Source organism: Xenopus laevis, chromosome 4S, assembly GCF_017654675.1.
Source record: "Xenopus laevis strain J_2021 chromosome 4S, Xenopus_laevis_v10.1, whole genome shotgun sequence".
Taxonomy (NCBI): domain Eukaryota; kingdom Metazoa; phylum Chordata; class Amphibia; order Anura; family Pipidae; genus Xenopus; species Xenopus laevis.
The window spans coordinates 23,572,948-23,591,000 of record NC_054378.1 but is presented as its reverse complement, the minus strand read 5'-3'; the positions used below and the strand labels follow the sequence as shown (position 1 = coordinate 23,591,000).

Below are 18,053 nucleotides of genomic sequence, written 5' to 3'. Positions count from 1 at the left end.
AGCATCACTTTCTCTGTTTATGGGTGCCTCCATACTATAGCAAATTCATCCAAAACCTTCTCATACACACCTTCTATACCACATACACCCCCTCTTTAAGGCCTTAACACCGTCTATAAGGCCTAGACACCCTCTATAACACATACACACCCTCTATAAGGCCTAAACACTCTCAATAACACATACACACCCTACATAAGGCCTAAACGCCCTCTATAACACATACACACCCTCTATAAGGCTTAAACACCCTCTATAACACATACACACTCTCTATAAGGCTTAAACACCCTCTATAACACATGCACACCCTCTATAACACATACACACCCTCTATAAGGACAAAACACCCTCTATAACACATACACACCCTCTATAACACATACACACCCTCTATAAGGCTTAAACACCCTCTATAACACATACACACTCTCTATAAGGCTTAAACACCCTCTATAACACATGCACACCCTCTTTAACACATACACACCCTCTATAAGGACAAAACACCCTCTATAACACATACACACCCTCTATAACATATACATACCCTCTATAACACATACACACCCTCTATAAGGTCTAAACACCCTCTATAACAAATACACACCCTCAATAACACATACACACCATCTATAACACATACATACCCTCTATAACACATACACACCCTCTATAAGGACAAAACACCCTCTATAACACATACACACCCTCTATAATACATAAACACCCTCTATAACATATACACCCTCTATAACATATACACCCTCTATAACACATACACACCCTCTATAAGGCCTAAACACCCTCTATAACAAATACACACCCTCAATAACACATACCACATACACACCCTCTATTACATATACACACCCTCTATAAGGACAAAAAACCCTCTATAAGGCCTAAACACCCTCTATAACACACACCCTCTTTAACACACACACGCGCTCTATAAGGCCTAAACACTCTCTATAAGGCCTAAACACCATCTATTACACATACACACTCTCTATAAGGCTTAAACGCCCTCTATAATGCCTTAACACCCTCTATAACACATACACCACTCTATAACACATACACCACTCTATAACACATACACACCATCTATAATGCCTAAGCACCCTCTATAAGGTCTAAACACCCTCTATAAGGCGTAAACACCCTCTATAACACATACAACCCCTCTATAAGGCCTAAATACCCTCTATAAGGCTTAAACACCCTCTATAAGGCTTAAACACCCTCTATACTGCATCTGTTCCAAAGACCAACAATTTCCAATATGTTTCATTTTAGAGATAGCAGCCTGTTACTTTTCAGTCATCGTTGTCTGAGATTAATGAGAACTTCCGTACAAGAAAACAGTGTGCCCCGTTATTGACTTTACATTTAAGACTGGCTTGATAATGTGGCCTTTAAAAGTCACTCCCTCCCTATTTTATCCTTCCAGGTGGCTCCGGAAGCAGTTCTACACATTGGACCGGAACAGGGAAGACAAGTAAGATGGATTGACACTTATTTTAACACAGTGGGGTCATTTATCAACACTGGGCAAATTTGCCAATGGGCAATAACCCATGGCAACCAATCAGATTGTTGCATTCATTGTTCTACTTGCAGCTGGCTTTAAAAAGCTAATCACTGATTGGTTGCTATAGGTAACTTCCCATGGGCAAATGTGCCCAGTGTTAATAAATGAGCCCCACTGTGATAAATTGTACTAATTTAAGTTGTTTGTGGTTGTACAGGTGTCCTTAAAGATCAGCACACAGAAAGTGCTTTCCCCACAAAGCGTCAAACTGGATCTCTTGGGCTCACCCTCACAGCATTTAGACAAATATAATTTATAGTAATAAGTGGTGTAGGTTTTATGTGAGCCAATGCTAAAAAATAAAGATGAGATCATGGGAAATCTCTTAGACACAAAGGGGCAAATTTACTAAAGGATGAAGTGGCTAACGCTAGTGAGAATTCGCCAGCGTGACATCATTTCGGTGCTTGGCGTAACTTCGCTAGCGAAGGAGATAGACTCTAGCGGTACTTCGCTCCCTAACGCCAGGCGAATTTGCGCTCTGGCGAATGGACATAACTAAACAAATTCACTAAGATGCGGATTTTACTGAACGTTACCTCTTGTGCCAGACTTGCCTTCGCCAACTTAGACCAGGCAAAGTGCAATAGAGTAGATAGGAGTTCCTCCAAAAATTGTTGAATATTTTTATAAATCCCAAAAATATGCTAGCGTCTTTTCCTTTTTCAGGGTGATAGGCTGCAAAAGAGAGTCATTTTTTGGGAGGTACCCTGCTTCCCCCCTACATTTCCTAACATATGGCACATAAACTATACACTGGGCTCATGTGTAGGGCAATTTTTTTTTTTATTAAGGTTTCCCGGGCTTGCGTAGTGTAATGTATTTGCTGCAACAAATACGTCCATTGAACTTTAACTCCTCGCCGTATGCAAATTAGGCAACACTAGCGCAACTTCGCTTCTTGCAGTAACGCTAGCGCAAATTCATCAGCGCTCAGCGCCCTGGACGCAACTTCGGATTGTAGGGAAGTAGCGTTGTCCTGGCTTATCTACGCCTGCCGAAGTGTTTCACTGTGAGCGAAGGCGTCGCTGCCGAATTTTCGGAGGTTATTGAATTTGCCCCAAAATCTGGTATTCTAGTCTCAGCTGTGTGGCACAGCGTATTGCCACCAATCCAATGTCCAAAGTTGCTGCTTTTTCTTGTTCATAAATGTTGATTTTCATCATGTGGTGGCACGTATTAGGAAATCAGGGAAGCCCCCCTTTGAGACTGGAGTACATGAACCCTTACATTATGGTGACTCCTTGTAACAGGCTAGAGTATTACGGACGATATCCTTTGAACATAACTTTGTTATCCTTCATAATCATATAAACACATTCAAGTTAAAGGAAGACCTTTTTGCAAAAATATTGCCACTACATGATCATTTTATTTGGTGTATTTGGTCACATTGTGTTGGTTTCTACAAAGTGAGCCATATATTTTATCTAGAAATTGAAAGGAAGGGCTCACTACAATATTGCTGTAATATTATATGGTGCTTTGAAGGGCTAACCGCTTACTCCCTCCTGGTTATTTATCTTTTAGGATTTCTGTCAAAGACTTAAAGAATATGCTGTCCCAAGTTAATTACAGGGTCCCCAACATGAGGTTCCTGCGTGACCGACTAACGGTGACATACTGAATTTTGCAAATCACCCATTATGATCTTACTGGGATGCACCTTATATGATCTAACTGGGATATCTACTCTTTGCCTTTTATCTGGCATTCATTTAAACCCAAAACCCTTGTCTCTTTTTGGCACACTCTCCCTTGGTGTTCCTATACTCACTGTAAAAGCATTCCTTTTCACATAGTCCTGTTCTTCTCAAATTGTTTTTCTGTGGGATTTCTGTGAATTCAAACTCGTGTTTCCACAAACCAGCTACACATTCAGTCTGAAACCTTTCTCAGTTTGTTCTAACTGTTCTGCTTTTAAGGTCGTCACTTTAGTTGATGTAAATGTTTATTCATTTGTCCTTCAATTCTCTTTTCCTTATGCTGTTCTGAAAACGTAAACTCTTCAGGAACTGGAACAAAGGAGCCGAGAGATTAACTATGCCCAGTTTGCCATGCTCTACCGATCTCTTATGTATGATGCACAGAAAACGGTATGTGTAACATATTTGCAACTGCTAAACTTCAGTACACAACCTGTGGCTAATTTACTGTGTTTTCTTCTCAGATACCAATTCCCTTCACAGAGACGTAAGTTTAGTTTTCTTTTCATTGGGTATAGTTTTATAGTAAGATTTGTGCCAATATTGTAAAAGGCAAATTCCAGTTATGGATGCAGGTTAGAACTGTGTGGTTAGAAATAGGAGCTTAAAAATATTTTTTTTTTCATCAGATTTGGAGAGTGTGAAAGGACCAAAATATCCTTAGAAGACTTTCAAAAGTTCCTGCTGGATTATCAAAAGGTGTGAGTTCTTCCCTAAAATATTCTCAGTGTTTTACCTCCTTCATTGCACTTGTCTCCTTTCCTTGTTGACAATGACAGTACCTAGTAATCTTTATCCTCTTTAGCTTTATATTCTTACATTTCTTTTGCTTAACTTTTTCCTTTATTGCTCTCCAACTCTTCATTTTTTCTCGCCGCCAACATTTATATCTGGTACTGTACCTTTTATCCCCCTGTTCCTGCAGGATATGTGGGCAACTGATCTGCACAAAGTGCGGGAGTTTATGTTCCACTTTTTACATGACCCTCTGAGGGAGATCGAAGAGCCATATTTCACTCTGAAAGAGGTTTGGTGCCATCCTGTTTAACCATATACTTGTTATATGGCTTAATGCCTTTATCTCGTTTCTCAAACTTTTTGTTTTCTCCTCTGCAGTTTGTCACTTTCCTGTTCTCTAAGGAGAATACAGTGTGGGATTTAGAACTGGACACAGTGTGTCCCCAAAATATGGACAACCCTTTGTCTCATTACTGGATATCCTCTTCCCACAACACGTAAGAGCTTCTCCTCCTTCATTATTTCATGTTTATTTCAACTCCATATTTTTAGAACAAGTTTCTTCTTCTCATTTTTTCTATTCTATCACAATCTCTTCTATGAACTCTCACTTACTCCTTGCAAGGAACCCTGTGTTGATGTCCACTATTGACATTTATATTTACTTATTTTATATGGGGTTTTTTTTGTTGTCCCCTCTTAGATCCACCTGTGTAATATTTCTTTGTATTAGTGATATTCACACTTTTTGGAACGAGGCCCCACTTCTGTGGTGTATAATAATATATATATATAAATATAACGCCATAACAAGGACACGGATATATTATAACATTGTGATTATAATTCTATAGATCCATTAAAAGGTGCAGGGTTCAATATTAAACCTGATCTGTGACTATAATCCAGAATAAGAATCTTCTAAGCATTCCTAGAACCAAGCCTCACAAATACATATTGGATTTTAAAGATAACGCCTGGGAAGAAAGCTTGACGTTTTCATTCAACCTAACTCTTTGGAGTACTTGTGTTTCTTTAAAGAGTAAAGTACATTAACACTGGCCTACATTTTGGTCATGATTTCTAAGACACGTCTAGTTCTTGGCAGTTGCTTTAGGTGTGTTGTTGAGATAAACCAATATGAAAAGCTTGGGGATGTGAGGTGGAATGTCCTACCTTGTGTTGCGTTTCCTTGTAAGCTCGCCAGATCTTGCTCCAGAGAATCATCAATTACAGCTGTAAGACACAGCAGCATATCTGTGGCTAGTGTCAACATGATGCCGTACCTAGAATGGTTCAATTAGACAATGCGAGAAAAGCAGACACTTCCACCATCTGCTCAGTTTATCTTCTCCGATTTTTTTTATCATCCCCTCAATGCCTGATTACTTTTTCCTACTCCCAGTCATCGACAGTCTTTATCCCATTCCACAAGCTCCATGATTTCATGTCCCATCAGACATACCTGGTAACATTGTGCTGCACCTGAATACAATCCTTGCAGGAAATCCATAGCAGAACAGTCTGTGGAAGAGACAGAATATTATATAGAACCTGCTGAACCTTTTGATCTGTAAGTGAACTCACAACATTTCCCAAGTCCCATCTTGGGGGTTAGTTGGTGGACTCTGATTCAAGGTAAATTCAAGAAAGAATTATGCTGTATTTTAAAGCTGGCCATAGACGCAAAGATATAGTTGTACAAATTAAAGTTTCGTATGATTCCCAACATTTTTCGTACCATATGGATCAGTGGTTTAGTCGATCAGACAAGTTAAAAGATTTCTGTCAGCTACCGGGACTAAGTTTTACCTGCAATTTACTTGCTGCTTTCAAAGTTAAAACTCCCAAATATAGTAACATAGAAAGTTAGGTTGAAAAAAAGACACACGTCCATCCAGTTCAATCGTTTAACTCTATTTTAACCTGCCTAACTGGCAATAAAACCCATCTGAAGCTACTAGTCCCTGGATCAACTTGTACTATGAGCTATCTCCCATAACCCTGTATTCCCTCACTTGCTAAAAAGCCATCCAACCCCTTCTTTATCAATTATGTCTTTATTGATTTTAAATCTTACACAGATCTCATAGGTCAACAGTTTTGACAGTTCTGATAGTAACTGCAAGGATTCAATATCACATTGCCACATATAACATATAAGGCTGCCCTCGTTATAAGGCTGAAGAACTGTGTTACCAACCAAGGTGAAGGTAGGGTAAAGGGTAGGGGGAGGGTGGATACATTGTGAGTGTCAGAAATCTAGCAACGGTAGCAAGCATTCCCATGTCCGGCACACACTTTTGTATTAAATCAAATCATACAATCTTTATATACCTGTTCTCCATTAAATAACAACCATGTGGCCCATTGAGCCGTATATGCTGTTGCTTGTTTTGTTGTGAAAGCGGAGGTATTTCATCTACTTTCATTAGCCAATCCTTAAGTGAAGGCACTTGTGACGATTTCCAAAACAGAGGAATCAATAGCTTAGCAGAGTTTAGTAGATGTGGGAGAGCTGAGTTGTGAAAGTGAGATCTATCTTCTGGTGACATATGAAATAAAAGTGAATAGGCAGGGTCATCAAGGATTCTTCCGTTAGCAATATGGGAACAAAGGTGAAGGACTGAATTCCAGAACGGTACAATCAAAGGGCAAGCCCAAAAAATATGGAGTAAGGTGCCCTCTCCCCCCTTACACCTCCAGCAAGTGCGTGTCGTGTTTGGGAACATTTTATGCAGCCGTGAGGGTGTATGATACCATTTGGTTAAGATTTTATAATTCAGCTCCTGAATCCTGCTGCATCTGGAGCTTCTCATCAGTGTGCATATTATATCTTAAGCCTCATCTTCTGTGAGGTTGAGATTTAAGTCCCTGTTCCATGTTTTAATAAAAGGTAGATCAAGTAAGCTGCCAAGGTCCAAAAGGTTCTTATATATACCGGAAAGGGTATGTTTGGGAGGTTCTCTGACATTGCAAAGAGCTTCAAATTTGGTAAGAGTCCTGCCAAGGGTATAGTCATCCCCTTGTTTGATATAAAAATTCTTGATTTGGTTATACTGTAAGTGCATAAGGGGTGTGAAGGGACGATGCTGCTCTAACTTATCCTTAGCCACCAGTTTGCAATTGTCTTGTAAATTAATGATTTGCAGCGGATCGTCGATGAGCCAGGATTTAAACTGTTCCTTGCGTAATGCAGGTAGGAAGTCGGGGTTGTTCGTAATTGGCAATAATGATGATGGATATTCAGTGAAACTCGTTTGTTTGAGGCTGTCCCGGGTTTCCAAAGTGTTATTAAGTAAAGGATGTGCTTTAGTCAGTAACCTTCTATGAATTTTGTTGATCCAAGGAAGATGCAAAAGGTGTGTTGAAGTTCCCTGCTGTTCCACCTCTATCCACAGCTTATTATCCAAGTGATGCGACCAGTCCAATATTCTGTTAAGGATGGTCGCTTTGTAGTATTTGCAAAAGTTCGGTAACGCAGTACCACCCAAAACTTTGGGTCTGGTTAAAATGCGTTTACTAAGCCTGGGTTGTTTATCCAGCCAGACAAATTTGGTTATGGCCGCTTGAAATTTGTCTATCCAGCTTTTAGGGTGTTTGAGTGGGAGAGCCTGAAATAAGTATAATACTCTTGGGAGCACATTCATCTTAACTATGTTCATCCTTCCGAACCAGGAAAATGTAGAAGATCTCCATCTCTTCAGGTCTAACTCTAGTTTTTTATAGAGATGCGTATTGTTGAGTTCCACCCACGTATTGTAGTCCTTTGTTAATTTTATGCCCAAATAAGTAATTTCGTTAGACGCCCACTTGTATGGAAAATTTTGGGATAGACCTTGTATGCTTCATGCCGGTAAAGAGATATTGAGCGCGTAGGATTTGTTGTGGTTTATCTTAAAGTTGCTGGCAGTCCCGTACTCTGACAGAAGATTGTTTAGATTTGGTATCGAAATGATAGGGTTTGTGACGAAGAACAAGAGGTCATCCGCATAGGCTGCAGTTTTATGATGTCTGCTGCCAATGTCAAGCCCCCAAATATCCGGATTATTGCGTACAGCAATTAAGAGTGGCTCCAGTGTCAGTATAAATAGGGTAGGGGAGAGAGGGCAACCTTGGCGGGTACCGTTCTTTATGAAAATAGGGTTAGAAAGGAAGTCGTTCACTTTAACCTTAGCAGTAGGGTTATTATATAAAGCGTGTATCCATTTACATAACCTAGGACCAAATCCATACTTTTCTAAGCATTCAAACATGAACCTCCATTTAACCCTATCAAACGTTTTTTCTGCGTCCGTTGACAGCAGAAGCATTTGCTTAGATCTAGTTCGAGCATGAAACAATAAATTTATTAACCGGTTCGTATTGTCTCTTGCCTCTCTATTTGGGACAAAGCCACCTGTTCTGGATCTATCAACTATTCAAGTATACGCTGTATGCGTTTCATAATAATTTTGGCCAGTAGCTTTATATCGTTGTTGATCAAGGAAATGGGTCTGTAACTACCTGGGTCAGTGGGGTCTTTGTTTGGTTTCAACAGAAGAGTAATTTGGGCTTCTAAGGATTGGGGCGAGAGTGTGCTTCCCGTCTGTAGCGCATTAAAGGCCCTGCATAAATGTGGGGACAACAAGTGCTGGAATTCTTTATAGTAAGACACGGGGAATCCATCTGGGCCGGGGCTTTTACCTGCTGGCGTTGAGGAGATTGCCGTTATAATCTCTTCTACCGATATGTCTAGATCTAATATTGCGCTGAGGCCTGTGAGAGTCTAGGGATATTCTGTTGATTAAGGAATTGTGCGGTAACACGTTTATATCTGTCCCCATCTTCCAACAAGGGGTTATCTGTCTGGTAAACTTTTGTGAAAAATTTCTCGAATTCTGCTGCTATTTTGTCAGTGAGGTATACAGTTTCACCTGTCTCTGTTTTTATTTTAGGAATGTAATTTTTGCCAAGTTTTAGTTTCAAGGCGTTGGCCAGTAGCCGACCGCATTTGTTGCCATGTTCGTAAAATTTATGTTTAATTAACGTGTATTCGGTTAGCGTATGTGGTAAGTCTAACGTTTAGTTCCTGCCTAGCCTCAGCAAGCTCCTGCGCAGTTTGTTGTACAGTAGACTGCTTGTGCAGCAATTCTAAGGATTTAATTTTTGTCAGCAAAGTTTCTATATGTTGTATGTGGGATTTTTTCTTCCTAGCAACCATTTCTATCAGAGTGCCTATGATCACGCACTTGTGAGCTTCCCAACAAGTGACCGGTGAGGTCTCCGGTGTCGAGTTTTCCTTAAAATAGTTCTGCAGGTTAACACCCAATTCTTTGACCAACTCTGGATCTTTTAAAAGGGATTCGTTAAATCTCCAGGTTTTGTTGCGTTTATTTAAATTCGGAAGGGATATATTCATGGAAATAGCGGAATGGTCAGAAAAAGTTCGCACATGAATTTGTGAGTCTTGAGCTTCTGCCAATGCATGTTGTGAAAGAAATATGTAATCTATACGTGTATATATGTCATGTCTTGCCGAGTAGAATGTAAAATCTTTGTCTTTAGTGTGTTGGGTACGCCAGACATCAACCAATTGTAATTTGTGCAGTAGTCTTCTAATTTTAGTACTAGTTGTGGGTGGGGAGCTCGATTTCCCTGTGGAGCAATCTAAATGTGGTTCCAATGGCACATTAAGATCTCCCCCTAAAACTAGAATTCCTGACATAAACTGTTCCAACTTTTGGGTTATTCTAGAGAATTCCTTCCCTTGGTCTGTGTTAGGTAAGTATATGTTCACTGTCCAATTCTACCTTTAATAAACACATATCGTCCCTTGTCATCACTTTTAGTAGCATCAATAGCAAAATTCAGAGTCCTAGAAATGAGTATTGCCACTCCTTTCGTTTTTGTATCCTGTGGGGAGCTGGTATAAATGTCTGGGAAGAAAGGATTGTTCCACCTGGGTATGTGTCCCTTCTTAAAATGTGTTTCCTGAATAAAGGCAATTTGAGTTTTATGTCTCTTTAGTTCAGCCGAAAGAAGGATCCGCTTTTGTGGGGAGTTCAGTCCGTTAGCATAAATTGAAATGAGATTCAATGAGTTGTGTGCGTGAAATGCCTTAGAGGGAGTCATGCTACCAAAATGTATCACTTCAAGAGTAACTGGGTACGAGTAGGGAAGGGGGGAACAAGTGATATTTGGTAAATAACCAAAGTAACTATTTACACTCTCTATGTCACCTCCTGTGGGGGGGGGGGGTTAAGTTACTCTGCTACCTACTGGGTTAAACTAACTCCAGGGTAGTATTAGTTGTACATATGAGTATTGAGGAGGGAAAGTGGTGTGTGGTAGGTGTCCTGAGCGATAACCTCGCCCCCGGGGCCCGGTCACCTTTCCTAAGATGGGCCCTCAAGTCAAACCAGGAAAGGTCATTACATCAGGTTAGGTTACTGTTCCTCCCTTCTTATCTAACTACTTCTCTACTAACCCTACTCCTCCCTTTAACAATCTGTCTAGAAAATCATGCATTACAAAATTGTTACAGCACAATAAATGACAACATCTGCCATATGACCATTTCTGACATGTCCGAGTCTCCAGCATTGTCCCAACTTAACTGAAAGGCGAGACTGCCATAAACATGTACAATTGCATAAAAGTATTGAGACATCATCCCTTCTCTACTTTCTCTTTCCCCCTTCTCCACTGCTCTTCTCCTCCGTCCTCCCCATCCCCCCTTCCTAATTGCCCCTACATTAACTCGTTCTTCCGCCCTAGGGCAGCTGAGAGCCACGGACATATCAGCAAGGTCACCCCATCACCAAAACATTTGACATTGTGCTAGATCAGAAAATAGATTCTGGAAATGGAAGTATAATTTAGCCCTGTCATGTTGTTGAATGTCAATCCCATCTCCTTCGTTCTCTGTTTCCTGTTTAGTTACACTACAAGTAAATGAAAGAGAAGTGATAGGCAGGTCAACAACATTGCTTACTACCCCCATTACAACGTACGGTATTCGTACATAAATAGGAAAGGGATAGCCTTCGTGCACCTGTAAAGGAAGGTATTATACAGGCTGATTCACAGTTGAAAAAATCATCAAAAACATTGTTGTCCATGGCATTACTGGCTGGATGTATTTATTTACGGTAGTCATCTAATGAAGCTCCACCAAGCAGTCTTGCGCTCTAGTCCATGATGACCTTGGACACGAAAAATGAGTATTGCCAATCATATGCAGTGGTAACTTGGAAATGTTCTGTACAACAATAGAAGACTCCAATAATCCAAGTGGTGCCCCTTGGCAGGTCACGCAACGAGGAGGAAGAGAAAAAAAAAAAGGGGGGGGAGGAGAGGGGAAGGACCCCGATCAGGGAAATAGTAGGTAAGCATCTGGGCGTGCCATAATATAGATGCCTCAATGTGTGGAGGCGTGTACAATTTAAAAGCAGGCCTTTGGGCATGAACAGTTATACTGTGCGTATGTATTCATTCATGGCAGTCATCAAATGATACTCTAACAGACTTGTGCTCCAGTTTATGATGACCGTGGACAGAAAAAATGGAAATGGCCAAGCGTACGTAATTGGAGCATGAAAATGTTCTGCAAAACAATAAAAGATTCCAACAAACCATGGGAGAGGGAGGAGGAGGGAAGGTCCCAGATCCAGGGAGATAGTAGGTAAACATCCGAGCACTCCATAGTATAGTCGCCTCCATATGCAGAGGCGTATATATTTTAAATGCAGGCCTCGGGTTATGAACAGTTAGAACACTGAATCAGGTTCAGCAAAGCTATTGACATATCAGGGCCGAAATGGCCACTTAAACATAGAAATATTACCCAACGGTTGTTGCTGTATGTGGAAAAGGTTGGCCGCACAACATCAGTGGAAGTTATCCCTGCTGAACCGGATCGTGCTGGGGATCTTTTGGTGAGGGGCCGTACACATATCTCGCCCAATCGGAGAGGTCGGATGGTGGAACGCCGAGACCGCGAAAGAATTGTTCCCCATCGCCCGGTTCTTTCATGATGAAATTCTTGCCATTATGACGGGCTATCAGGGCGAATGGGAAACCCCATTTGTATTGGATATTACGTTCCCGTAGTTTGCCTGTAGTCTCCCGCAGCAGCTGTCTTTGCGTGATGGTAGTCAGTGCTAGGTCTTGGTACAATTCAATGCTGTCCTCTTCAATTCTCAAATTTTTGATCTCCCTTGCTTTAGACAGGATCTGCTCCTTAGTGGTGAATTTGTGGATACAGCATAGGATATCACGAGGTTTGTCCGGCCTCCCTCCAGCCACTCTATGAAACTGGTCTTGATCTTTGTCCCGGCCCAGTAGAGTGTTGAACAGCTCTATGAGTAGTTGCTTGGCTTCGGCAATTTGTATATCTTCCGGTATACCCCTTATCCGGACGTTGTTCCGTCTACTGCAGTTCTCTGCGTCCTCTAAGCCTCTCCGAAGCAGATAGATTTGCCTAGCTTGCGTTGAAATGGCTGACTCGTGTCGGGTAAGATTAGAGTCTATCTCCGTTTGGCGCGCTTCAATTGTGAGAAGTCGCGTGGCAAGCGTGGAGATTTCCGTTTTAATAATCTCAGTTTCAGTACGTTGAGAGGACTTAATACTCTCCAGGAGCTGGAGAAGGTCCTCTTTCGTAGGCAATGCGGCTATTATCTCCGGTAGCCCTCCCGCTGCTACGACTGTTCTTTGAGGTGACGCACCTTGCGATAAGGCCTCGCTTTCCTCCGCCATATTGGTCTCATGCACGGAGGTATCTGGCTGCTTTTCGAAGAAATCCGCTATTTATTTTGCCTTTTTGGGCGCCGGGGTCTTTTGGCTGAGTGGAGTATTAGTTATTTTAGTCGATTTGCCCATATTCCCAGCTTTTCAAAGCAGTTAAGCAGGGTTCCCGGGTCCCGGTGCGAGGAGCTATAGGAATGTGCGTCTGTTCACCCAGCCATTCAGCCACGCCCCCCCCCATCCAACCCCTTCTTAAAGCTATCTAATGTATCAGCCTGTACTACTGATTCAGGGAGAGAATTCCACATCTTCACAGCTCACTGTAAAAAAAACCTTCTGATTATTTATGAGGAACCTCTTTTCTTCTAATCTGAATGGTGACCTTGTGTCAGTTTGAAAGACCTACTGGTAAATAAAGCATTAGAGAGATTATTATATGATCCCCTTATATATTTATACATAGTTATCATATCACCCCTTAAGCTCCTCTTCTCCAGCGTGAATATCCCCAACTTGCCAATTTTTTCCTCATAGCTATGATTTTCCATACCTTTTACCAGCTTAGTTGCCCTTCTCTGTACCCTCTCTAATTCAATAATGTCCTGTTTGAGTGATGGAGACCAAAACTGTACGGCATATTCTAGATGGGGCCTTACCAGTGCTATATAAAATGGAAGAATGACCCCTTCCTGCCGTGAATCAATGCCCCTTTTAATACAGCTCAAGACCTTAGCCAACTTTATTATCTACAAGGACTCCAAAGTCCTTTTCCATTATGGATTTGCCTAGTGCAGTCCCATTAAGGGTATAAGTGGCTTGGATATTTTTACATCCCAGGTGCATGACTTTACATTTATCAACATTGACTCATTTGCCATTTAGCTGCCCAGATTGCCAGTTTGTTAAGTTTCTGTTGCAAGTGCCACATCCTGGATGGAATTAATTGGGCTGGATAGTTTTGTGTCATCTGCAAACACTGATACATTACTTACAATACCCTCCCCTAATGACCAAGTTAAATAAAAGTGGACCCAATACTGAGCCCTGAGGGACCCCCACTAAGAACCAGTAAGTAGAGAATGTAGCATTAACAAACACCCTCTGTACCCGATCCTGCAGCCAGTTTCTGATCCAATTAAGCCCAACAGACCTTAGTTTAGAAGCATGGTTGCCCTTTTATTGCCCACCACCTGACTATATCTGGGAAGGGTGGGAGCTACAACATGGTGCTGGCCACTGCTCCTGTATAAACTATAAAAAACAAGGGAAAGTTGTGCTCACCACTAATTTTTAAAACCATTAGGCAGGGGTGCAATGAGGCTGTGACCACAAAATTCATAGGATACATCCACACAGGGCTGGCTTCTAGGTTACTGCTGGGTCCAGATGCATGCAGATCCAGGCACATGTGCACTTCAGCTCTCTACGCAAGGTTGGGTTTGGCATGCGCCAGTTGCGTCACTGGATCTGCATGCATCTAGGCCAGGGGTGCCCAAAAGTTAGATCAGGATCTACCAGTAGACCTTTAGCTGATGATCTTAAGACACTGTCTACAAACATCTTGTCTAAATCACCCTCATATTTAATGCTTTTTATTGAGATAATTATTATGTTAAGGTTATATAAGAAATAGTTCTTCGTTAAATATAACAATATATATTTTCCCATTAATCAGAGAAAACAAAAATACATTTTAAAAGGAAAAAAAATAGAAATGGGCCCTTGATCACACTGAGCCCCTAGGCTATAGCATAGGGTAGCCTGTGCATTAATCTGCCCCTGTTTGGACTCATGCAACTACATGCGACTTATAGGATGCAATTATGGCAATTTGGCACCATCCTACTGAATCTCCTGTGTAATTTAGCTTATAAATGTAGTAGCAGAACATCTGCCATAAATAGTATTTATTTAAAAATAAATATCATTAATGTTACATGTTAGCATATAGTGGCTCAAATTAACAGAATTGTAAAATATGTTTTATTTGTCCAATAGCATATCTTGATAATGTGCAGCTTGTCAAAGGTTAGTTTGCTTAAAAAGTGTTAAGTGCCAGGTTACAAAGCTGCCATAAAGCAAAGCAAATACCACAAAGATGGAACTATCTTCCAAAGGGCACAAACAGTGGAAAGTGAGATGAGTTTGTGATTTCTAAAATAATCTTTTCTGTAAGTCACTTCCTGTCATATTGTAGTATTAAAGGAGAAGGAAAGCCACAGAGGCATTTTATTGCCAATAGATTATCTTCAATAGTGCAAGCTAGAATGCTATATTTTTTATGTAGAATGCTTTACCATACCTGAGTAAAAAGCTCTAGAAGCTCTCTGTTTGTTTAAGATAGCAGCTGCAGTATTAGCTTGGTGTGACATCACTTCCTGCCTGAGTCTCTCCTTGCTCACTTATAGCTCTGAGCTCAGATTACAGCAGAGAAGGGGGGAGGTGCAAACTGAGCATGCTCACATCCGGGGCAAGGTGGTTTAAGATGAAGACAGGAAGTCTGATACAGAAGCCCATGTGTACACAATAGAAAGAAATGCAGTGTTTCTTTTGACAGCAGCACTACTTTGAGGGTTTACTGGTTTATTTAGGTGGGCCTTTCTGATAAGGCTTACTTAGTTTTAACCTTTCCTTCTCCTTTAAAACACTAATATAAAGATAGCTAGATCTCAGCCATAAAGCAGGACAGGACTGTTGCTTACAATGGGTATCAGATAGGATCTGTGCCACAATGATCTGTTATGAAGATAGCTAGAATCTCAGCAATAAAGTAAGGCAGAAGTGTTGCTTAAACTGAGTATCAGATAGGATCTGTGACAGAATGCATGGCATAAACTATTTTATTATAATATATGCAGTTAATGACTGTTAGTTACACGTTATTTTAGGAACCTCTGCTTATTACCTGGACACTGACAAATAGTATTTCCATGCAGTTGTAGATGATATCCATTGGAAATTGGCAGTGCAGCAGTAACACGACGTGGCCAATCTTAAAGATGGACAGCAGGATGCTGCATATCTCAAAAAGGGCAAAGGAGGCTGTGGAAATATTGACAGAGAAGCAGATGTAGAGATGGTGAAGGTGAATAACAACTGAGTATTTCAGGGTATTTTCTCCTAAATAACCTTTTAGCCATAGAGCTCCTGCATGGTGGTCCTGGTGAAGTGCAGCATAATTAATCTTACGGACATACAGTAGATGGCAGAGCGACCAAATTGAGCTAAACAACATATGGATGCAAAGGAAGATTTGTGAGTCTCCGTCTGGCACAGCATTGTTACTCAGTGCCACGCCGGTAACCAGAGTACCTCCCATAAACATGAGATTCATACCAAAGAGACCTGAGAACAGTCTGGCCGCTTTTTTTGCCCGTCTGTGAAGAGTAGTGGATGACATACAGTGACGATGAAGCCATGATGCACAGAAAAACACAGCAGGTTGAGGTGAGACAATGACAGAACCACATTCTCTAATACTGCACTGACAGGTGGTACCAGAGTGTTGCTTTCATCTATAAATGTTGTAGAGACTCACACAAGGTCAACTTTAGGGATGGCAAATGACACCATTTCTTTTGGGCCCATTGTCTGACCTTGTTTTTGGGTAGATTAACAGATTAACTCTGTTCATGAGAGGACCCCAGAGATGACACAATGGTGTATACTCTTCTGTTGGAAAGACTCTGCATGAACTATTTACACTACACATACGCCATATGGCGAAAAAAAATAAACAAGACTTTCTTTGGAAGCAAAATCAGAACCATGGCTATTGATCGGGAACATGGAGTTTTATGGTCATCAGAGGCCATTAAACTGGAAATTGCACCTGGGAGTTTGGGCAAAAATTAATCCATATGTGATAAAATGTAGTAAATTACAAAATTTGCCAGTCTATAATATAAATAAATCACAGTGGGTATTTTTTTCAGGGACATTTTAAAAAACAGACTATCCAATATGGACCTGGATAGTCTGAAGTAGGGGTGCCACCTGTCCAGTGACAGGATTACAGAGACCAATCGCTGACCACCACATCATAGCCCTGGCCCTGATATAATTGCCCGACATGCCTTTGACTCACCCCGCTACATCATCAATCTGCACTGTTACGTCATGGTCCCACCCGAAGTTACCTGCGGGGAAAGCTGGCAACCCTAGTCTAGATTACCAGAGTATCTCACAGTGGCTCCCAGCCAAGGAGAATTCCCTTCAAACCTTTCTTAAATTTTGGCAGTGGATGGTGTCACAAGTTCTTCCTGGTGTATCCCAGATGTCAGCACTCATAGCTGCAACATTATGCTGATGCACCACATAGTAACATCATCATGTCTTGTTTTGGAGTGAAATTTTTAAATAAAAAGATGCAGAAGACCCAAATTCAATGCCAGAATATAGGTCTTATTGGGAGCTTCTGCTTTATTCCTGACTTTGCTGTTTGCTGTCTGCCTTGACATTTGCCTGAATCTCATCTTTGAGCCTCTTAACCCTTTGGAAACCACATTTTGGACTCCTCCGACTTCATTGTTGCTACCACATAGAACTTATTTAACCTTGGTAAGAGTCGTTGGGCCTAGACAGGTGGGTCATATATGCAGGAGATATCTGGGTGGCCCTAAGAGGCCCAGTGGGACAATGATCCAATATAAAAGAGGGATATGGTTGGTGTGTCCACATGTCCTTGGTCTACTGTATCAGCAAACACAGTCTCCAGTAATATAAGTTTGGGGGCCAGTGCCCCCCACAATTTTTTCCAAGCCCCCACTTCATCCGGGTGAAACTGCTGGATACCTGCACTCCGAAAAAACCCAGGACATTCAAAAATTCAAAGATGGCCCTCCCTGCAATGGAACAGACCCCTGCTCCTGCAGAGTCTGCTTTCTCTGTAGTTATACACCACTGACTAGCTCCTTCTCAAATAGACCCTTAGTGTAAAAATCATAATTATACACCTTTCATGTTAGTAAGTTACCCAGACCACAGACAAAAGTGTAGGAGCACAAAAGCACAAATTATAGGGGTAAATTTATCTTTTAAGAGTGACGTTCCGCCACTAGAGTGAAATTCAGCAGCTCTCAATTCATTTCTATGGGATTTTGAAAGGCGTATTTATCAATGGGTGAAAGTTCACCCTTTGATAAATACGCCTATAAAAATCCCATAGAAATGAATGGAGGGTGGCGGAATTTCACTCTAGTGGTGGAACTTCACTATTAACTTCACTCTTTGATAAATATACCATACACCATAGTGTTTATTAAAAAAGCACTTCTGTCCACAGT

The 18,053-nt window shown here is 41.2% G+C and overlaps 2 protein-coding genes across 16 annotated transcripts in view; one reads left to right on the top strand and one right to left on the bottom strand.

Annotated features, from left to right (window-relative positions):
• LOC108702812 (1-phosphatidylinositol 4,5-bisphosphate phosphodiesterase gamma-1-like) overlaps positions 1-15,834 on the top strand; it is a 51,826-nt gene extending 35,992 nt beyond the window's left edge. For 2 of the 4 annotated variants that reach the window (XM_041561064.1, XM_041561065.1), the window contains exons 3-10: positions 1,457-1,504; positions 3,128-3,212; positions 3,610-3,693; positions 3,768-3,790; positions 3,933-4,002; positions 4,229-4,330; positions 4,420-4,538; positions 15,705-15,834. In XM_041561064.1, the coding sequence (XP_041416998.1) occupies positions 3,153-3,212; positions 3,610-3,693; positions 3,768-3,790; positions 3,933-4,002; positions 4,229-4,330; positions 4,420-4,538; positions 15,705-15,714 (468 nt within the window). In that variant the 5' untranslated portion in view covers positions 1,457-1,504; positions 3,128-3,152 and the 3' untranslated portion in view covers positions 15,715-15,834. Of the gene's footprint in view, positions 1-1,456; positions 1,505-3,127; positions 3,213-3,609; positions 3,694-3,767; positions 3,791-3,932; positions 4,003-4,228; positions 4,331-4,419; positions 4,539-15,704 lie in introns of those variants that run through there. The other 2 variants (XM_041561067.1, XM_041561066.1) reach the window with 2 other exon arrangements.
• LOC108702811 (phosphatidylinositol glycan anchor biosynthesis class U protein) overlaps positions 1-18,053 on the bottom strand; it is a 149,474-nt gene that overhangs the window by 95,520 nt on the left and 35,901 nt on the right. For 11 of the 12 annotated variants that reach the window (XR_005960850.1, XR_005960846.1, XR_005960849.1 and 8 more), the window contains 3 exons: positions 15,674-15,810; positions 5,507-5,565; positions 5,218-5,327 (listed from right to left, as the gene is read on the bottom strand). The gene's annotated coding sequence lies outside the window, so the exon portion shown is untranslated. The remainder of the gene's footprint in view (positions 1-5,217; positions 5,328-5,506; positions 5,566-15,673; positions 15,811-18,053) is intronic. The other variant, XR_005960845.1, reaches the window with a different exon arrangement.